Source organism: Chiloscyllium plagiosum, chromosome 5, assembly GCF_004010195.1.
Source record: "Chiloscyllium plagiosum isolate BGI_BamShark_2017 chromosome 5, ASM401019v2, whole genome shotgun sequence".
Taxonomy (NCBI): domain Eukaryota; kingdom Metazoa; phylum Chordata; class Chondrichthyes; order Orectolobiformes; family Hemiscylliidae; genus Chiloscyllium; species Chiloscyllium plagiosum.
In genome coordinates this window covers 50,952,257-50,975,679 of record NC_057714.1, presented here as the reverse complement: position 1 = coordinate 50,975,679, position 23,423 = coordinate 50,952,257, and the positions used below count along the sequence as shown (strand labels likewise).

The 23,423-nt window shown below is 38.0% G+C and overlaps 1 protein-coding gene across 16 annotated transcripts in view; it reads right to left on the bottom strand.

Annotated features, from left to right (window-relative positions):
• The window catches only part of zgc:110045 (uncharacterized protein LOC664755 homolog), a 269,628-nt gene that overhangs the window by 30,119 nt on the left and 216,086 nt on the right, over positions 1-23,423 (bottom strand). For 14 of the 16 annotated variants that reach the window (XM_043690088.1, XM_043690087.1, XM_043690071.1 and 11 more), the window contains 6 exons: positions 18,360-18,491; positions 12,946-13,074; positions 12,461-12,604; positions 5,424-5,465; positions 4,881-4,956; positions 3,870-3,928 (listed from right to left, as the gene is read on the bottom strand). In XM_043690088.1, coding sequence (XP_043546023.1) covers positions 3,870-3,928; positions 4,881-4,956; positions 5,424-5,465; positions 12,461-12,604; positions 12,946-13,074; positions 18,360-18,491 — 582 coding nt within the window. The remainder of the gene's footprint in view (positions 1-3,869; positions 3,929-4,880; positions 4,957-5,423; positions 5,466-12,460; positions 12,605-12,945; positions 13,075-18,359; positions 18,492-23,423) is intronic. The other 2 variants (XM_043690074.1, XM_043690085.1) reach the window with 2 other exon arrangements.

The window sequence follows — 23,423 nt, the reverse complement described above, 5'->3', positions numbered from 1 at the left end:
TGCTTCCTCCAAGATCTCACCCCACCAAGTTCCCAACCTGAATTTCACCCAGAGGTGGAATGGGACCCGGGAATGAAATTCCAATGTATGATATCTGCCAGTCAGATTTTTAAAAAAGTTTTAAACAAAATAGAAAATGCCTTCAAAAGTAAAATTATTTTTTGTAGGTTTTAGTATACAAACCCTCATTTTCTAAAGTTTCAATCATTTATTGTCATAATTTTGTTTCTCTTTCTAGTAAAACATGAGGTTATTAGTTTTATTTAAAAGCCCCATGTTAGAGAATAATTCTTATCATTCTTCCATTAAAGTGTCAATGTCAACCGTCAGCCAATTCAACTGGATTTAATGTGAGCAACCAGCAAGGATTTATAGCCAAGTCTGTAAATACACATTTACTGTGATAGGGTTAGGGTTATTTCCTACCTTCCCTTAAAACTAAAAACTGCTCCCCGCAACTCTTTTGCTTCTGCCCAAGTTTGGTTTCATGGATGTCAATGTCCCAGAGTATATACTTAGATGCTGTTTCTGATGTGTGAGTCGAAGTCATGAGTGTTGACAGTCATATCATAACCAAGCTTGATTCTTCATCAGATCCCTCTTAGCCACAGTCATTGTATAGCAGTTGGAAGTAATATTCGTGGCATTTATATTCTACAGTAAACATTGTATTTGTGAATCAGCTATCATGTCAAAGGCAATTTCACCTGTGAAACAATTTCACAAGGTCATGCCATGTCTCTATTGTGTTCTTCTCCAATAAGACACTCCATAAAACTTTTTTCTGTAACTAATTGTTTGGCCATCTTCTGTAATATCTCATGTGGCTCAGTGTCATATTTTGTGGCTGACTAAGTTTAGACTATTCTGACATTAATGTAATAAATATTTAAAAAAGCAAGTAAAATTATCCAAACTTATTCTGTCCAGTGGAATGCGAAGTCTTCCTTCTGTGCTCATTACTACTTTAGCTAGATTTTCTTTTTAAATTGTTTCAGACAGTCTGTGTACTTTAACTGTTCTAAACCAACCAAACATCTTTTGATCTAAGATGAAGATAACCACTTCTTTTGGACTCTGTCAGAATTATCTTATAAATAACTAATGTAGCATCTTCAAAAATATAATTCTCAATTGGGGAAATATGCTGAGGGGAATACTTTAGGAGGGGGCCACCAAAGGATATAGAGAGCCTGAAGAGAGAGACAACAATACCTTGCCTGGTCACTAGCCTGCCATGTTTATTGATTGAGCTGGACACTTAATGTCAGCCTCTCCCTGTTGTGGGTAAAATCCCAACAATGGCACCAGAAGGCCAGTGAGAGGCTCTCAATACTTCGCCTGTCATTGATAAAATTGCAGCAGGAGTGGGCATGGGTTGACAGGCACCAAGAATGTACTACAGACAGTGTATCCAATTTTACAATACTCTCCATGTGCCATCCTATTCCCAGGGGTCTGCAAAATTCAGTCCATGAAGTGAAAGCCTGGAGATGACAGTGGTACCCAAACACCTCATGATCTTGAATTTCCAATTTGGTGTAGGTTACCAGTTTGGGATCTGTGCTGAAGAAGTTAATGATCTGCATTCTGTAGACAGCATACATCACAGCCATAAAATTCCTGTGGAGAGCAGGAATCATTATGAGGATCGCATTTTCGTATACAGTAATGAGCTTCTTGAATGTTACTCAAGATATGGAGTCATCCAGGGAAATGGAGGGTATTCATTCACACTTCTGCCCTATGTCTTTTATTTCCTGGAAAGGGAAAGTAGGACAAGCACTACATGCCACAGAATCCTCAGCTTTTAATAGTTGGTCATTTATGTAGCTAGTCTTATACAATTCTTGCTTAATGATGATTCAGCCAAATCATTGTTTGATGCTAGTGCGATTCAATCTTAATAAGTAGTTAGGCTTTCTCTTGTTCAAAGTGGATGTGGTGCAGGTTTTACTGCATCGTTATTTCACTATCTGAGGAATTGCAAATGAAGCTGAATATACTGTGATCAGCAGCATTTCTGATATTATGATAGTGGAAAGGTCATTATTGAAACAGTCAAAGGCACTGAGTCGATATTTACAGTAAGAAACGTCTGAGCAAGAGAAGAAGAAAAGTGGACCACTGTTTTTATTGAAGAATTATAACTAGGTCCGTTTTGTTTATTGTGCCTGATAAGGGCTGATTGGATCAGTTTTTGAGTTAGTAACATATCTGCACAAAATGTCTGCAGCAAAATTTTCACTAATTGCAAATTGTTTAAGTTGGTATATTGTATAATGAATCAATAGTCAGTGGTTGTATTGATTCTTTACAATATGCCACATTACACAGAAAATACATTTTTGCATATAGAATACATAATCAATCGTTTATTTGAAAGATATTAGCATTAAACTCAGAGTTGATGCAAATGTTAATTTACTGCATCTCCAATCTAACATATGTTGAATTCCTTTCTTTCCTGAGAATAATCATTTCAGGACTGCAGGTGAATTTACTGACCCTTCCATTAATTTAACATTGCCGAATTCATCAAAATCTAACATTCTATTTCTTAAAAATGATGTATCATTAAGGTTATTTAAATTTTAATAGATGCTAAACAATATGTGAATTAGAAAGAAACACTCTCAAATCCATTATTTTTCAATATTTCAGCATACAAAAGTGAATCGTATTGGAAATAACTTGTATTTGCTGTACCATAATGACCACTAATTTATTTAAGACGAGCTTTTATTCAAATTAGGAACAGTTTTGATTAAGTGCATTGAATAAAACATTATTAACACTATGCTACATTGTAACTATCTATCAATTAATGTCAAGCACAGATTTATTCCTGGTTCCTTATTATTGACTTGCAATGTCAATGCTTACACCCACCACCCTGCAGTACCATAGAAATATAGGCTGCTGATAGTATTCAATTATTATATTTAGTTGACAGTCGTCATGTAGCTCTACTAAGTGTAAAAGTAAGATTAAGAAATAAAAAGAGAAGGCTGAGCCTATAATCATATCAAAAAATTATGTCATTGTACAAGACGCAAAATGAACTTTTGGGAGGTAGCTACAAAGTAGCTTCAGAAAACTTGGGTTTAACTGCTCAGCTTTCACTTCCTTAAAATCTTTGTCCTATTTTCAAATCTCCTCCCACCCTTCAACCATCCCAAACGTCTGTATTCCTCTAATTCTAGCTGCTTGAACATCCTTGGATTTAACCGCTCCATCATTGGTGGCTGTTCCTTCTGTTGTCTAAGTCCTAAGCTCTAAACTTCCCTCTCTGCAAGTCTTCACTTGTCTCTCCTTTTTAAGGCACTCCACATGTTCTACTTGTATGTAACTTTTGGTCATCTCCTTATGTGAAATGATATCATATTTTGTTTTATAATGTTTCTGTGACATGCCTTGGGATGCTTTATTATCTTAAAAGTTTTAAATACATGCAAGTTGTTGATACTGACCAAGATATAGATCTCCAATGAAATCCAATGTCATTTACACAGATACACTACAATTTCAAAATCCATTAAGGAACGCATACTTGTCTTTAGAATGTGCAGCGCCAAGCTAAGTTTTACATTAACATGCCAGTGACTTATTTATGGATTACTTTTCAATAAATAATTATCAAAAACAGCATACATAGTAAGTGATTTTATGGTTAAAATGAAATGTGTAACTCTGCAAGCTCAGCTCTAATCTATTTCAAAATATTCAAAAGTATAACTCTATGTTATTTTGACAGGTGGTCTTTCCGAAGGAAATTGTTTTTTGTTGTGACAACATGTACTGTAATGTTAGCAAGATTAGAAATGGGGCATGCAGATTATTGCAGTAGCTAACAAAAGAACACTCACATCATTTGGAATAGTGAACTCATGGGAACTGGTTTGACCAGTGGCATCCAATCCTGCTGCTGAACAGAATTAAGCATTTATTAATATCAAACTCCTAGTAAACATTCAATAAAGCGCTTCAAAATATTTAAGATATATTTTAAAAGATACCAGAACAAAGCATAATTGATAGATCGAAAGAAACAGCTGCACAGCATATAACATATAGTACAGAAGAAAGGTAAAATTGAAGAATAAAGAGGAATGCAAAAATAAAAGGACAAACTAAATGTGAGGAGGAAACATTGTGATATGCAGGGAATATGGACACAAATATACAAGATGGTACAAGAATATTTCAGGAAAGAAATTAAATGAAATACTGTGACAAGATTTAGCAAATGAAGACAAAAACAGATGAGAAAAAAGAGCTTAAAGAACTTTTTAACATTGCTAGTTTAGATTGATAAAACAGACAGTTGGTTTGCATTAAAGAAGGAATGGTTAAAAAGAAATTTCTGTTAAAAGAAACACAAATGAAACATAAATCATATCTAAAAAGCAAATTAAGCAGAAAGAGGATTCAGGAAATAGAAAGACTGACTTGTAGTTTTTAGTTCTGTCTGTAACAACGTTTTCATGTAACATGCATCAGATGTGAGTTAATGATAATATCAAAGTTTTGCTTATACAGAAACTTTTAATATTAAGGCAAAATGAAATGTAGGAAGGATGTTAAACAACAAGACATAATTATACAACATTGGAATTACTAACAGAAACATATTACATTTAAATGATGCTACAACGTACTGCTTTTTTTAACAACAAAGCTATTAACAAGGGTACAAGACAACAATGAATAACCATTAATGACATAACTCATTACAAGGGTAATTATAAAAATTAGTCACAGTTAAACGTGACAACAGGAAACTTGGTCATTGACCACATTTAATTAAGTGATAAAATGACCATGGGAGATAAAGGTGTTTTGAGAAAGGACATCCCCAGGGAGTCACGGGTACGTACCAGGGAAACCAGGGGTGGTCTGCCCAAGGGGAGTAAAAGGGGTATGCTGCATAGCCAACTGGTGAAGCTTGGTCAACTGCAGGGCAGGATGGGAAATTAGAGCTAACCAATCAAATGGAATTATATCAGAATACAGAAACCATCTTTCTTTAAAAACAGGATTAATTAATTATATTAAATACATACTTAAAATCAACCATAATTTTATTCTACTATTTAGAAATAAATGTGCTATGATTAATGACATTTTTTACTGTTATACATATAAGTAATTACTGTTAATTGTTAAATTATTATTTACATTGAAACGATTAACAAATTTTAAGATACTAACACAAAGCTAATAATTTGTACCTGGGCCAATGTACTTTCAAGCAAAAATAAATTACAGAACAAACTCCAAGTAATTCACATTGAACTATGCATTACTCTGCTACACACAACTGAAACTACAGCAAACTCTCTTTCACTTATTAACAACAGAAAGTAAATACTGCCCAGAACAAATGAGAAAGGGCATTGATTGTAGTGCACAGGACTCACGTCAGGATGAGGAATTGCATACTGTCCCTGAACTGTGTATGCCTAAAACAAAAGGTTAAAACATGCAATTACATTTACCTATGCATTTTAAAATATTAAATTAAACCACAACAAAACAATAAAATATTACAAAGCCACTTAAAAGAGCCACATTTAAATTAAAGCATTAGTGTTGATTTCTTAAAGCACACAAAAATCTTTAAGTTAAAGGAATAGTTTGCCCTTTTAGCCAGATAGAGTTTTAGTCCAATTCCAGCTATATGCCATAGATTGTTTTTGTTTTACTTTTCTCTCCTGTAGACTCTAATTTCTATTGCAGTGGGATTCCATCAGAGTCCGTATGACTGAAGTACAGTGTGTAAATGGCTATTTATCGTAGGTAAGTCTGCAAATTGAGTGGTTTTTCACCTGGGAAACCAGGAAGCTCAGCCATGATTCCTCCTATCCTAACTCGAAGCCCATGCACCAGGAATCACAAGACAATAATCCAGAGCTGCAAGTTTATTTCTCCATCTCAAGGTTGAGGATACCGTGTCCACTTGCACCCCTTGTGTCATCACAGCTGTGAGTAGTTAACTCATCACAGATCCAAGATTGTATATGGAATCTCCTGGTCAACTTAGAAAAACTGACAAACGTTGGAATCAGAAGTGAGATACGTTATATACTGTCTTAGTAAAGCTAAAGTTAAAAATCACACAACACCAGGTTAAAGTCCAATAGGTTTATTTGGAAGTACAAGCTTTTGGAGTGCTGCTCTTTCATCAGGTAGGTAGTCTGTTGGACTATAACCTAGTGTTGTGTGATTTTTATTTGTCCACCCCAGTCCAACACCTGCAACTCCACATCATTAGTAAGGCTAAAACAGATATGGGCAGGGAACAAAAGTATTGGTGCTGATTGGCATGCCAATTTTCTGTTACACCAAGGCAGGTGAAGGACAGCCCCAAGAATTTTCATTTTTTAAAAAAGAATCAACCTGTTTCGACATTTTGTGACATGCCTTTGTGGCATAAGGGACTTGAACCTGAACTGGAGACATTACATGGTACATACGGTACCAAGAATTAGGATAATCCACTGACTGCAGTTAACGCTGTTAAAGAGCAATTCAAGACCATGTTCAGATTTTGTAGGCTGTGCACAGGCTGCGTACTGAATCTGAGGCAGACCAGCTGCATTGATACAGAGATACAGTGGGGATTCATTCTTGGCCAGCTCAGACAATTAGGTGATCTCTATGAAAGGAAGAATGGCGCCGAAACACACAGCCATTGGCATACTGATGCCATTGGTTCAGCACAGGGTGATGGGGGTGAAGCATGGTCATTAAGTGTTTGGATAGCAAGGAGTCATTACAGCACAATGCCTGCAGGGTGATAGGTAGAGGGGGAAAAGATTCCTAAACATAATTTGAAAGTTACTTGAGCATAAGAAAGTCAACAGTTGGTATTAAGTTTCATTCAGAATTTCAGACCTAGTAGTGAGGAGGAGCAATGTCCAGGAGAAGCAGATCCTGAGGGCAACAGCAGAGCCACAGGAGGCAAGAAGGCAATGGAGGCTATTTCCTCAACATAACTTGTCTCACTGTAGATGAAGATACGTTGAGATGAAAAAGATTCAAAGCTGCAGGACACTGCATCTGCCCAGGGAGACAGTCACTGAGATTTATGCTCTTGTTAGCAAAGACCTCATGTCTCACAGCATTGGTCACTGTGTCCCGCCAGTAGCCACTCAATTCACTGTGGTCTTGAACCTGTTCATTCCTGGCTCCTCCCATAAATCAGCTGTGGACACTGTTAGAGGCCCTCAAACAGATAATTACTAATAAAAAGTTTGGTTCACTGATTACCTTTTTTGTGGCAAAGTGCTACAATCACAGCCATCTGCTCACTTAAACAATCATTGAACAGCTAGGTCATCAGGTATTTGAGAAGCAGGTTCTGATGCGTAGACTGATCATAGAGTATTAGAATCATTGGGCTGTACAGTACAGAAACAGACCCTTCGGTACAACTCGTCCATGCTGAACAGACATCCTAAATTAATCAAGTCCCATTTGCTAGCATTTGGCCCATATCCCTCCAAATACTTCCTATTCATGTACCCACCCAGATGCCTTTTAAATGTTATAATTGTATCAGCCTCCACAACTTCCTCTGAAACCTTATTCCATATACACAACACCCTCTGCTTGAAAAATCTTTTCCCTCTCACCCTAAACCTATGTCCTCTAGTTCTGGATTCACCCAAACTAGGGAAAAGACATTGTCTATTTACCTATCCATTCCCCTTTATAATGCCTCGGACATTCCAGGGAAAAGAGCCCCAGCCTATTCAGCCTCTCCATACAGTTCACATATTCCAACCTTGGCAACATTCTTGTAAATCTTTTCTGAATCATTTCAAGTTTCACAACATCCCCCTGTAGGAGGAAGGCCAGAATTGCATACAATGTTCCAAAAGTGGCCTAATCAATGTCCTCTACAGTCACAACATGACCTCCCAACTCCTGTGCTGAATACTTTAACCAATAAAGGAAAGCATACCATGCGCCATCTTCGCTATCTTATCTACTTGCGACTCCACTTTCAAGGAACTATGACCCTGCAATCCAAGGTCTCTTTGTTTAGCAACACTCCTCAGGACCTTATACACTTCATGATAAGTCCTGCCCTATTTTGCCTTTCCAAAATGCAGGACCTAATTTATCTAAATTAAACTCCATCTGCCACTCTTTGGTCCATTAGCCCATCTGATCAAGATCCCGTTGTACTCTGAGATAACCTTCTTCGCTGTCCATTATGCCTCTAATTTTGAAGTCACCTGCAAACTTACTAACTATACCTCCTTTCTTCACATCCAAATCACTTACATAAACGATGGAAAACTGTGGATCCAGCACAAATCTTTGAGGCATACCACTGGTCAGTTTGAAAAGCAACTCTTCACCACCACCCTCAATCTTTTACCTTCGAGCCAGCTCTGTATCCAAATGGCTAGTTCTCCCTGTATTCCATGTGATGTAACCTTGCTAACCAGTCTACCATGAGGAATCTGGTAGAACACCTTACTGAAGTCCAAATAGATCACATAAACCGTTCTGATCAGGAAGACCTCAAATTGCAATTCTTCAAAGGTATTGCATTTAATAGAGATTTGCTTCTTTTTCCATAATATGGTCCTCCTAGGTCTGCTGCACCTGCATGATTGCAATGATAACCTCCTCATCAGGGCTCACTGCATAGATGCTCTCAGTCTGAGGGTCCAAGGAGGCCAATAAAACTGATGGTGATGCTGGTGTCTATCAGCTGTGACATCCTAGTCCTTGTTGTTTGCCTCAGCCCTAATCTGATATTCTGGATGGCTGGTGAGAAGCATCAGCTGGGGCCTCCAAACATCCTGTACCATCAGCCATCCTGAAAGTTTCAGGTAACATATAGTGTGGCAGGCATACTTGGTATGTCTGTGTGCAAGTTCTGCATGCATTTCAAGTGCTACTGCAAATGTTGTCCACAAGGTTGATCGATTTCTGAAATGGAGGGTCTCATGTGATCAAACCCATGAGCCATTGTGGAGAATCAAAACTGAAGGGGTTCTTTCATTCTCAGCCTATGACCACATGCCACTCAAGGAGTTCTAACATGCGAAGTCACATTTGTTACTTGTACACCTCGCTGGGTAGAATGTTTGAAAGCAAGCCCCACTCTTCCCAGAGACCATTCCTAAATTAAAGATTTTTAAAAGTACCAGAATTCCCCAATTTAGCTGGTCCTCTGACCCAACATGGGCCAAGTTTCTGTATTTAACAAGAACAACTACTTATTACAAATAAATAATTTCTAGCTACAGATAAACAATTATAAACCCTTGGCATATAACCTTACTAGTTAAAACTCTAACTGCCTTGAAACTCCCCCTCTACACACTCAAAGAGTCGACACAGGAAAATAATATTGCTTCTTAATCTTCCTTCCACAGAATCTTTCACCTGCTTCCAGGAGGTGGTGTGACTGGTTTCCACTTCTAAAAATCTTCAACTTATTAATTAAATGTTGCAACCCCCAGCAACTGGAAAGAGGAAACAGGAAGCCTGGTTGTCCTCACGCTTCAGATGTTTGTTATTGCAGGGCAAAAGCAGCTCCTTTTCCTACAGAGGTCTGCAGGTTTCTTCCAAACTTTTCTCACACCTGGGAGCCAATCACAGTCGTTGACATGCAGAAGGTCTTTGTCAGCAATAAGCGGTCACTAGACCATAGACCAAACAACTATTGTTGCCAGCCGAAGATTCATTTGTACACACCACTTGGTTCTAGCTCAACTGTACACAAGCTTCCACTATTGCTTGAATAAGCAGTTATATGAACAGCATTTATGATGAACATCAGATTATTTGTTTTTATAAAGTGTCAGAATCCTTGAATAGTCATTGGTTTCTCTTTTCAGTTCACAATCAAAAATACAGAAAAATAACAAGATATTCAAGAACAAGATAGTCATCGACAAGAAAAGAGTTAGCTCTTCAGCCATGAGAAGGAACACAGATTTGAAATTGACAGTAAGAAAAACTATAGTTGAGTAATCAGAACAGAGGGTGGCACGATGGCACAGTGGTTAGCACTGCTGCCTCACAGCGCCAGGACCCGAGTTCAATTCTCACCTGGGGCAACTGTGTGTGTAGAGTTTGCACATTCTCCCTGTGTCTGCATAGGTTTCCTCCAGGTTCTCCGGTTTCCTCCCACAATCCAAAGATGTGCAGGTTAGCTGAATTGGCCATGCTAAATTGCCTGTAGTGTTAGGTGCAGGGGTAAATGTTGGGGAATGGGTCTGAGTGGGCTGCTCTTTGGAGGGTAAGTTTGGACTTGTTGGACCGAAGAGCCTGTTTCCACACTGTAGTGAATCTAATCTAATCACAGGTATCACAAGGAGAAACTGAACATCCTTAGTATCCTTGTAAAGCAAACCAGTACAAATATGAACACACAACTTCCATGAAGAAGACAAAAACCATGGAAAGCTCTACACAAATCTAAGGAATGGAAATTTAAAATGAGAGAAGGGAGAGTGGGCAGGACTGGCAACCTCAGGAAAATAGCTATACAATAGCAGATAGAGTTAAATTGCAACAAAGACTTTCCTGAGAATTTAGAAGGAGGTGGGTTGCAATGACATGAAACTAAGGAATAATGTTGTAATAATGAAGTAATGGTGAGGTAACATCACATGAAGAAGAGTCTAGGGAGAGATCTCTTGGAGGAGGTAGTCTTAAGCTTATATACAGTCCATGACTGTATAAAGTGTTAATCGATAAATAAAAGGTTATTGTTAAAATGTACACAGTAAGATGAAATCGACATCAGCATTTATGTGTGACAAAAGAAGAAAATCATGTTAGTTAGTCTTGGAGAGTGGAAGTCTCTGCTATGCTGAGACTTCCCATACAACCAAGTTTTCTTCGACATGCTGTCAGACAGACTGGAGTGGTGTGCATCCCCTTAACAGATGAAATCCAGTTTGTCTTCATTCTCTCCACTGGGATGCCCATCCAGCCTTCCCTGACTTGTTGAGCATTACTGACCCTGAATCTTCATCACTCCTTCTTCCATTGAATGGATGATATACGTAGCAAACTCTTTCAGATATCTGGCCTTTCTCATGACCATTAAGTGGCCTTTTCTACTATATTCCAAGCTCAAAACCTATCAGATCAGGAACTGATGGCCTTTACAGACAATGCCAGTGGCTCATAATGCAAGAAACTACATGTCTCATTGCAATCATCAGCATTTTACATGTTAGCCTTTCTAATGGGTCAGTAATTACCCTGGGTACATGCTCCATACATAATCAGGAGCAACAGACACCCTGACAGAGCATAGCCGGTGTATCAAATGGAGGCCAAATATCCAAATGTCTGTCCTGAGGGTTCAACATTACACTCCCTTTATCAGAATAATTTATCCTTTTCCCATGCTGTTCCCAGTTTTTGAGCACCGTACTATGTCTTCTTATTGTGCTGTGGCCTTTATCACAATGGAAGAGTGCTAATACCTAAATGTCTCAGAAGTGATATTCTCCAAAGATTGCATCAAAGTTATCTAGGTGTATGAAAATGCTGAGTTACAGCCCAAAACTCAGACTGGTGGCTGGGAATTGTTTGATCGATAGAAGAAACTATATTAAAAAGCCAAATCTGTATACCTAGGCCTGCTTGATCTGTGAGGTGACCTTCTCTGGACATACTTTTCTCCATCACTGCCTTGATGGACTCCCAGGTCACCTTTAACAAAATGAGAAACATCGCTTCCCTAGTTCCAGGTCTCTACTTCTCTGACTGCATATGCATTTCAGTAATTAATTCAGTGAAACAGCAACCCCAAAGAGAACTACCAGTCTGGTTTAATTCAGGTCTACTTTCTTTCAGAATTGCCAACATTTCCCATTGGTGGATTGCAGCTTTTGCAGTTAAGGAAAATACTTCTCTCTAGAAATTGGTATTGTTTCCAGGTCCTGAATCTATGTCTATTTCCCAATCCTAGAAGGAAAATAAGGTCTCTGATGAAAAAAATCCCATTGCTAAGTTCTCTGCTGTTTATCTGGAAGTAATGGCATATACTTTATGCACTGATATGGTAATGAAATATACCAGTTATTCAAGGGCAATCGATTCCCCAAATATTTACGAAGCAGTAACTCAGTAAGATAATATGGCATGCAATAATTTATATCTGTGCTTTGCAATTTAACCAAATTGTTATTTGAAATAGGGGAAGACCAATAGAAACATAACAAAATCAAACTTCATGAATTGAATACAGAATATGAAAGCTGTCCCAATATTAAATTAAAAGCTGTCAAATAAATTCACATTGATACAATGTTAAGAACTGAGGATATGAAAATTGAGAATAATTAGGATTATTACCAGATGATAAGGTATTAGTCACCCCCTATATAAATAAGATATGGCATACTAAGTTTAGAAATTAATAATTAAGACAAGGAAGAAGACAGAAAAAGATTTGAAAAAAACTAACAGGCGCTGACTGATGTTGGGCCAAGACGCTGTGGTTTCCTGCAGAAGCCAAAATGGTGTCTGCTCTTACCTGGCCACCTGCAAAAATGACGGGTGCAGAGGCAGGTTTTGGGCGATAGGGAATAGTAGCGCCTTTGGGTGGGGACTAAAGACAAGGAACATAAAGTAATAGAGCAATCTTTTACTTACATATCTTCTTACTAAATTTAAAGGATTTTCTTGCTTTTGTAACTGGCTTCACAAAACAATTTGAAGCATTAATTTCAACATTCAACTCAATAATATTGATGGTAACAGTTCCTCAATTATGTTACGAACAATTTAAGATTAATTTTATGATTGAACAGATAATTACTAGTATAATTATATGATCTAATATTAATTTATTTTCATCACTAGAAAAGTTTAATTATAGAATTATTCTAGCTAGTGACTGCAAAATTCAATTGTAAGGATACAATTTACATTTTTCTCCAAATGTCGTACCTCCAGCATCACCACACAGATCTGCTTTACACATTGAATAATGGCATCTGGTGTGCCAGAAATAGTAACTGCACGTTCAGTGGAGTTTGGAAGCATATCACCTGCTACCTGCACCTGGGCTCCTGTATTCTATTAACAGACAAGAGTAAGACTAGATTCATGATTCCACAGGTACAGTTGAAAGACATTGAATTACAAGTTTTCTATACTAAAAAGTTTTCAAAAATTATTTTCTAAATATTTGTAATCTTAACATTTCTAGTGATTAACATTTTCAATAACACTAATCTATTATATATCCAGAAACACCCTTTACCCCAGAATGATTCTGAAAAAGTTCCTACAAAAGATAAATATTTTATACATTATTTTTTGTAGTTAGAATATATTTTTTGAATTGGATATAGGTTTGCTCGCTGAGCTAGAAGGTTCATTTTCAGATGTTTCATTACCATAATGGCACGGTGACACAGTGGTTAGCACTGCTGCCTCACAGCACCAGAGACCCGGGTTCAATTCCCGCCTCAGGCGACTGACTGTGTGGAGTTTGCACGTTCTCCCCGTGTCTTCGTGGGTTTCCTCCGGGTGCTCCGGTTTCCTCCCACCATCACAAAGATGTGCAGGGTCAGGTGAATTGGCCATACTAAATTGCCCGTAGTGCTAGGTAAGGGGTAAATGTAGGGGTATGGGTGGGTTTCACTTCGGCGGGTCGGTGTGGACTTGTTGGGCCGAAGGGCCTGTTTCCACACTGTAATCTAATCTAATACTAGGTAAGGTCATCAGTGAGCCTCCAGATAAAGCGCTGGTGGCATGGCCCGCTTTCTATTTATTTCTAACACATAAATAGAAAGCAGGCCAAGCCACCAGTGCTTCATCCGGAGGCTCACTGATGATGTTACCTAATACATTGTGATGAAATGTCTGAAAACGAATCTTCTAGCTCAGCGAGCAAACCTATATCCAGAACTTCAACCTGAGTTACAAATCTTCTCAAAACTCACTACTTATTGAACTATATATTTGTAAAATTTGACGTACATTTAAAATGCTCACACTTAAATATTAAAGTAGAGTTATGATTTCTTCAAGAGATTCAATAAAGCATGAGGCTTTTCCTTCTGGTTTTGGACTAACTTCCACAAGAGTGTACTTGAGGATTTGTGTCAATTTTTTAAAGATTTTAAATATACATTATGTACAATGCAATGACATTCCATGGCATAAATTTAAAATCCTTTTAGGTTTTATTGATTAAGGAATATAATTTGATCCATGATCTACAAATTCTAATACAAATAATAAAGAATTAATAAAAGTAATGCAATATGGCATCTAGCATAAAATGATAAGATTACCTATAAATTACCTATACATTGTATCACACATTTGCTATAATGACATATTTTTATTGCATATTAAGGGGTTTATCTTTTTTCCTGTGGCAGATATGAAAATGTCACTGCAAGTCAAAGACAGATGCATGTGAAATTCCAAAAGAGGACTTGATTATTGTACCACAACAACAACCATATAAGTGAGTTTTGAGGAAATTTTATGTCTACTTATAAAGGTTGACTACAATGCCCAATATTGGTTAAAACAAAAGGTGGGGGGGGGGGGGGGGGGATCCTGTCTGTTATAACTCCACATAGAAATATTTTAAAGGTCAAAAATAACTAACTAATACTTTTGGTTAGCACACAACCCTTTCAATTCTAGAATATTAATAAAGTCAAAATTAGATTGATGTGTTGAAATTCTCTTCCTTCTACTGGTTGAATTGAGTGTGACAATCAAGTTTTTGTTGATGCAAGACCACAGCATAAAATTATCTACAATGCTGTAATAAATGCTACTAAATTGGATGGGAGATTTCCTATAAATGCTTGGCAAAACAAAATTATAACCCTACTCTTCAAAAACTGATTTTTGATTTTACTTCAAGTACTGCAGAGATGAATCCAAGATAATGAATAGAAAATAAGAGAACTGTGGCATGTTTCTTAATTTGAATGAAAGAATTCAATGGGAAAATTGCCATACAAATAAGATAGAACAAGATCTGAAATATATTTTCAGTTCTCCTGCAATTACAGTTGATGAAAAATTGTTTGAGCAAAGTAAAGCAACTTCTACCCTGCATTCAGTTGTGCTATATCTCTCCTTGGAGGAGTGTTTGCTGTCACTGGATATAAAATATGTGAAACTGTTCCATTACCAAGCCAAGAAATGATTCAGTTTATTAGCGCAATTAATTAACAAAATTAAAAGAAAGTTAGAAGCTGTAAGAATTACAAAATAAAAATCAACCTAACTTCATCAAGGGAAATCACACCTCTGAGGTGTTGCACTTGCCACCCTTCAATCTATATGAACTGCTCCAGAATCTATAGATATTTGAAAAATGACCACTAATGCATACTATATACACAGGGCGACCTCCTTTAGTTCTCTGGCTGCTAAATTATCAGGCCCTGACGATATGTCAGCCTTTAACCCCATTCGTTTCTTCAGCAGCATTTTCTTACTAATACCGATTTCCTTCAATTCCACCCTCTCACCATCAGGGGTAGATTTTGAAAATATGATCAAAAACACAAACAAAAAAACAAAACACAAACAGTTGAGCCATGCTCTTAATGAATGATGGAGCAAGCTCAATGAGCCAAGTGGTCTACTTTTGCTCCTATTTCATATCTTCATATGTTGGCAACTAATTTTCAATCATCAATAATTAGTGTACTCTTCATGGCAACATAGTTATCAATCAAAGTCCTGTTGCCATCCAATCAATTTGCTCCAATCATGCATTTTAACATTGTTTTCCCTTTACTTTGGTATTCCTTATGAATTGTCCTAATAAGTGCAAGACAAAAAGCTTTTACAAAATATGTTTTTTTTTCATTTTATTATATAAGAACAATTATACACACCAAATCTTGGTGTTGTTAGCATAACATGGGGGCAGAGTTTTATCTATCATTGTTCTCTAAAGCCAAAATATGTAACCCACCTTTGAGAAAGCTAAAAGGAATAAACAATTCTAAAAAAAATTAAAATGCAAATTTAGTCAGAAAACCAGATTATACGAAGAACAATGTGACAAAATCTAAACTTATCAACAAGCTTGTTAATTTACTTGAATAAACCATTTTCTGAAAGATGTTCCGTGTGACCACACAAACAGAGATATCTGAACATGTCCAGAGCCTACAGCCTGTAAGTTAAAACTCTCATGGCTACAAACCCTATGATCATCCAAACTGCCACTTTCCTCTGGTGAGTCTGAAAATGGCTGAATAAATACCTTCTGAAGAAGGGTCACTAAACTCAAAACATTAACTCTGTTTTCTCACCATAAATGCTGCCAGACATGCTGAATTTCTTTAGCAATTTCTGTTTTTGTTTGTTTCTGAAGGAATTCCACCTTCACCAGTTGAAGCAGCATTTGCACAATGGCAAAAATTGTCTATCAGAATTTAAAATATTAAAAGCTGGCCTTCATGCCCATAAATTCTCTTGAGTCCTACAGCCAAACAAATTCACTTGCTGACTTGTGGGAATGAGTTGCAAATCTGTAGAAGGACCTAGCCAAGAAAGTTGGAGACAATCAGATGAAAGATGGAGCCTACAACTTCAAGGAAATAAAAAGTTAAAGCTGCCTAAGTTTCCTAACAACATTGTGAATGTGCCTACAGGAGAGGCAGTAGAACAATAGTAATGTCACTGGGCTAATAAGCCCAAACCCCAGTCAAATGTTCTCAAGATGTGAGTTTGAATCCCACCACAGCAGATGGTGAAAATTGAAATCAATAAAATCTGGAATTAAAAGCCAGTCTAATGGCAACCATTGGATTGGTGTAAAAATCCTATATGGTTCACTTTTGCATTTTAGGGAAGAACACCTGCCATCTTTGTCTGCCCTACACGTGACTCCAGACCCACAGCAACGTGGTTGATGTTTAACTGTCCTTATGGTCAATAAATGCTGGCCTAGCCAGCAATGCTGAGATCCCATCAACATCTTTTGTTTAAAATTCAGCCTCTCCTGGTTCATAATTCAGCTCCCCAACAGGTTTGGCCTAACAAGCAAGCAGCCAGTAATTCCTCATTCAGCCACCCAACTAAAATCACAGACTTCATAATTATTGGGTTTGCTATATTTACACAGAACACAGTTTTTTTTCCTCAAGTTGTCCCATTCATCCGTTCAAAATAGCAGGTCAATATTGGGATGTGAGCTAGGGCACCAAGAGGAAGAGGAAAGAGAAGGCCCTTATTTTAACTGAATTTTTCCTGTCAATCTTTGAGCAAAAGATCAGGGCCAATGTTACTACTTTAAAGCTACTGGTTTCACAGATATACAATTTGAGGATTCAATCAATCAACTTTAGCTCTTTGTTCAAGTTCTGGCTATGTAAATAGTAACAAGAATTTTCCTTTCTTTTATTATCTTTCTGGATTGAAAGATAAAATAAGATATTAGCATTTTGGTTAGCCCAATATCACATGAATATTAGTGAAAAACAAAAGTCTTAATATCAGCAGGGAAATATTACCACTCCAATCATAAATTTAGCATACAACAAAATGGATGAAATTAGTCCCATCGTCTCCCCATGCCCTCTGCAAAAGAGTTGAATTTGGGGAGATGATTTCAAAAGTGAACCCAACCTGCATCAAACCAACCTACTTCTGCTTTAAAAGATGCATGATTCCTTGGGCAGGGTTGGGAGGTGGTTACCCACAATTACCAACTCTTCCTCAAACACAATACCACCTCTCCTGAATCACTGGCAGCGCAACACTGAACCTCTCAATGATCAATGACTCTCCTGATCATCAACCCTCTCATGTGATCACAAAGGTCTTGATCACTAATTTTCCCATTGATTACTGATATTCCCTAGCCATCTCTCTGACTACCAAATCCCCCTATGAACAGTGACCATTTGCATGCAACCACCAATTTCCTCTCCGTGGTTACCAATCATTCCCTGCTATCATGAGCCCCAAATCACTGACTGTTCCCAACCATCGATTTCACCCAGCTATTTTCACCCATTGTGCAACGAGTGAGCACTCCCTCCCAATCACCAACATTTTCCCACAATGATATATAAAACGTAATCAAATTTCTACAGGACCATTTTAGAATACTTGTCCATGATATCTGTCAGAATACTGTCTAATGGTACTTAACAATGTAATTAAGTTAAAATTACTTCCAATTATTGTTGTTACAAACTTTTTAAAAAATGACCACAATTAATTTATAAGGTATATTGTACATTACACTCTCATAATTCAGGTAATAGATGCACATACTGTGCAGTTGCTTTTCCCTTTATGATAGAGCAGCATGTATAAAAATGATACAGATTAAATATCAAAATCAGTGTCTAAAGCGTTACCTCACGGATTTCTTTGATCTTTGAACCTCCTTTCCCTATGAGAGAGCCACATTGGCTTGCTGGAACAACTAGACGTAATGTCACAGGTGGTTTACTTGTCACTGTGCTATTTGTCATTGAAGAATTTATATCCTGTAATAACAATTTCAGTAAAAATTAGTCTCGGATTAGTTATTCCATTTGAAACTTTAACCGTCTTCTCAGAATATCATTACAACAAATCCAGGAACTATAAAGGAGAACAGGCATGGAATTCATTGTGGATTCCATTGAAATAAATATCCACAGAATCTCAAACAGATGGTCAAGAGTAGATATGTACATTGAAATGCAACAGATTAAGTAAATTGAAAACACTGGGCTCTTACGATACCTACATACATTGCATGGTGGTAAATGTAGATTCAATTATGTCAATAATGGCAATCACCAAATGTGTAATATTATGCATGAAGAGGAATTCAGCTTTTGCTGTGTTTCACAGGTGACAGCGGTCACAAAGTTTATCTCCCATTCGCCATTTTTTAGGCATTGCAGGTGATATTTTTGCCATCACTTGAAATATGTAGAGTAGGCATATTGTGGCATCAATCAAATTGTAATGCTGATTTGACATAAACACTGACGTGTTGGAGCTCAATGTTCTCACAAAAACCCTATCTTAACTTCACACAGTTGCTTTCAACAGCAGAGAAAACCTTCCTTCTACCTACTCTACGAATGCAATTTAAGTGCATCAACAACGTTCAGCTTAATTTCTGATAGATTTCTACTGGCTGTTGCTGCAGTTGTAGAAGTTTTGGGGGCATGCAAGGCTTCTGTAAAGTGTTAAGACCTACAAGGAGTAATATGAAATGTGCTGAAGAAGTTACCATTGACTTCAAGTATTCATTACAAATCATTTGCTTCCTGACACCACTGGTCACTCCCCTTGGACTATAGCATGATGAGGAGAAAGTAGATATTGCTACAAAATAAGACATATTTGCGAGGAAGAATGTAAAAGAACAGGTTTACCTACACAGCAAGGCAAGCATGCTGGAAAAGTAAGAAGGAGGAAGAAATCCTCTCACTAGGAAACTCTATCCACCCAGGTTATTTCGGGAGCAATACTCCTACTTGAACCTCAGCAAAAAAGCAGTGGGTCGCTCACCAATGAGTGCATCCAGCAAGTGGCCTTCTCTGCCTGCCTCCCCACCATCTCTGAAATTTAGTTTACAGCAGAGTGATGGGGGGAGCAACAGCCAGCCCTTCAGCTCATGGGACTGGTGAGGTCCTTAAATAAGGGCCTCATTCCACTATTGCCAGTATTTCATTCCCAAAGGTGAAAACAATACCTTAAAGCAGTAGCCTCCAACATTTTAAGCACAAGATCACTTTTTAAAATTAAGTGCAAGCCAGGATCTAGCCAAAATCAAATATAGAATAAACAATTTATTTTTAGTGTGAAATAACTCTAAAGCCAAGTATATATAATTATTCATTTTGTCCTTTACTGACCAAGTCTCAGTGTGACCTTGTGACTGCACATTATCTGTCAGTGTTTCAAAGTCTATGCTGCAGTTTAAGGCCATTAGCTGTAAACAGTCCATCAAACAGTATCTGTGAGGTGGATGCAATATTTGGACTTGATTATCTCCATTTGGGGAAATGCTGTCTCATGGACATATGTGGCATTAAAATACATGTTCACTTTAAAAACAAAGGATGATAGAAGTGTTTTTTTTTTCTCTGTTTATGAATCCCCAAAAATAGCTGTCTCTCAATCTGATTTTTAGCTCAATATCATTTTGCATTGTAATCATCTTATTACCAGACTCAACCACTTCACATCAGCATGGAGGATTAATTCACAATAGGCAGCATCACGTTTGTCATGTAAGACTGATGATGAAAGGCTTTTGCTCAAATCAAGTTTATCATCTTAACAACATTCATTATCTGAGAAAACTCTATAACTTTACTTGCTAATGCTTGCTAGTGGATTATACTGTGGTAAATGTTAAAAGAGGGGAAATCAAGATAATTTCTGCAAACTGCAAAAAAGACCACATTTGTGCCAAGCATTGTTGTTGCAGCATCAGTTGTAATGGAAATCAGTTTCTTGAATGGAAATTTTTTTTCAAGCATATACCTTTTGAATGCAATCAGACATCGTCACCCTTTGTTCTCACCAAGTGTTATGCTCTGAATTGCCATTATGTGTCCTTCTTTATTCTTAAAATATTTGAATAGGTCATTGCTTCTTTAATTTTTTCATTCATTCCCGGGATGTGGGCTTCACTGGCCAGGCCAGCATTTATTACTCATCCCTAATTACCCAAAGGTCAGTTAACTGTCAACCATATTGCTGTGGGTCTGGAGTCACATGCAGGCCAAATCAGGTAAGGACAGCAGTTTCTTTTCCTAAAGGGCATCAGTGAACCAGATGGGTCTTTTCTGACAATTGACAATGGCTGAATGGGCACCATTAGGCTCTTGGTTCCAGATATTTGTTGAATGCATCTGCCATAGTAGGATTTGACCTCAGGTCCTCAGAACATTACCAGGGTCTCTAGATTATTAGTCTAGCAACAATACCACTAGGCCATCATCTTACCTTTGCCAAAAAAAACAAACAACTGTGGATACTGAAAATCAGATCTCAGCATCAACTCAGCATCAGTGCTAACCACTGGCACAGTGGTTAGCACTGCTACCTCGCAGCGCCAGAGACCCGGGTTCAATTCCCGACTCAGGCGACTGACTGTCTGGAGTTTGCACGTTCTCCCCGTGTCTGCGTGGGTTTCCTCCGGGGGCTCCGGTTTCCTCCCACAGTCCAAAGATGTGCAAGTCAGGTGAATTGGCCATGCTAAATTGCCCGTAGTGTTAGGTAAAGGGGTAAATGTAGGGGTATGGGTGGGTTACGCTTCGGCGGGTCGGTGTGGACTTGTTGGGCCGAAGGGCCTGTTTCCACACTGTAAGTAATCTAATCTAATCTAAAACCAGAAAATTATGGAAAAATTCAGCAGAGGGTATGGAAGCATTATAGGAGAGAAAGCAGAGTTAACATTTTGGATCCAGTGACTCTTCATCAGTACTGTTCTGATGAAGGGTCACTGGACCATTCCAGTTTTGAAAGTTTTTCCAGCATTTTCGGACCTAGCCTTTGACATTGGTGAATGACTTCTCGCATTTAGCTGGAAGATGGCAAATACCCTAAGTTTAAAAAGGGTAGAAATTAGGGGACCAGCTAGGCATTCACTGGAATAGCTGAGTTTGAGGTTAACAAAGACATGGATAAAGGTTTCACAGTCGACGAGCAAAGTCATAACTGAGATGGAAATAGGCAGTCTAAGTAATGGCACAATTGTGGTTGAAAGGCCATCTTGTGATGCTAAGGTTCAAAGTAGATTGGTTTAATCTTAATACTGCTGCCAAGGCAAGGGATTTGGTCAGTAGTAAGGGAACAGGGCTTGGAACAGGGAAAATAATTGTTTTAGCAGTCTTAATACATAATTGGAAAAGATTTGTCTTCAATACAGACATAGTATGTAGTTTCCCTATAGTGGAAGGGTTGAGAAATAGGGAGTGAAAAGGGCCCCTTAAAGATCAATGTGGTGGCTGTCTCTATGTGGAACGACAGGAGGATGATGAGATACTAAACAAATATTTTGTGCCAGTATTTACTGTGGAGAAGGACATGGAAGCTAGGGAACTTTGGAAAAAAAATTGTGATGTCTTGGAAAAGGTCATACTACAGAATAGGTGCTGGAGGTCTTAAAACACTAAAAGGTAGATAAATCCCCAGGACCTGATCAGGAATTTCCCAGAATGTTGTGGGAAACTAGGTAAGAGATTGTTGGGCCCCTTGCAGAGACAGTTGTATCATTAACAGCCATGGGTAAGGTGCTGGAAGACTGCAGGTTGGCTAATGTGGTGCCACTAATTAAGAAAAGCTGTAAGGTAAGGCCAGGGCGCTATAGACTAGTGAGTCTTACATCAGTGGTGGGTAAGCTGTTGGAGGGGATTCTGTGGGACAAGATTTACATGCATTTAGAAAGCCAAGAGCTAATCAGAGATAGTCAGCATGGTTTTGTGTGTAGGAAGTTATGGCTCACTAATTTGATTGAGTTTTTTAAAGAGGTGACAAAGAAGATGAAGGCAGAGCGGTAGACATTGTCTATATGAACTTCACCAAAGCATGGTAGATTGGTTAGTAAGGTTTGTTCACCTATAGGATCCAGGAAGAGCTAGACATTAGGATCCAGGAAAAGCTAGACATTAGGATACAAAATTGGCTTGATGGTAGAAGACAGAGGGTGGTGGTATAGGTGTTGCTTTTGAGACAGGAGGCCTGTGACTAGCATTGTGCCACAACAGTTAGGGCTGAGTCCACTATTTTTTGTCATTTATATAAATGATTTGGATGTGAATATAGCAGGTTTGGTTAATAAGTTTGCAGATAACACCAAAATAGGTGATGTGATGGACAGTGAAGAAGATTATTGGAGGGCAATGGGACCTTGATCAAAGACGGCAATGGACTGAGAAATAGCAGATGGAGTTTAATTTAGATAAATTTGACATGTTGCATTTTGGAAAGTCAATCCAGGGCAGGAATAATCCAGTTAATAGTAAGGCCCTGGGAGCATTGCCAAACAAAGAATCTTAGGGGTGCATGCGCGTATTTCCTTGAAAATGGAGTCACAGATAGACAGGGTTTGGCAGGCTTGCCTTCATTTAGTCAAAATATTGAGTATAGGAGTTGGGACTTATGTTGTGGCTTCACAGGACATTGTTGAGGCCTCTTATAGAATACTGCATACAATTCTGGTCACCCTTCTATTAGAAAGATGTTGTTAAACTTGACAAGGTGCAGTAAGAAAATTGTTGGGCCTGGAGAGTTTTTGAGTTTTAGGGTGAGGCTGAATAGGTTGAGGTTTTTGTTTCCTGGCGTGTCAGAGGCTGAAGGGTGACCTTATAGAGGGTTATAAAATCATGAAAGGCATGGAATGAAAAGCCAAAATATTTTTCCTAGCGTGAGGGAGTCCAAAACTAGAGAGCATAGGTTTAAGGTGATAG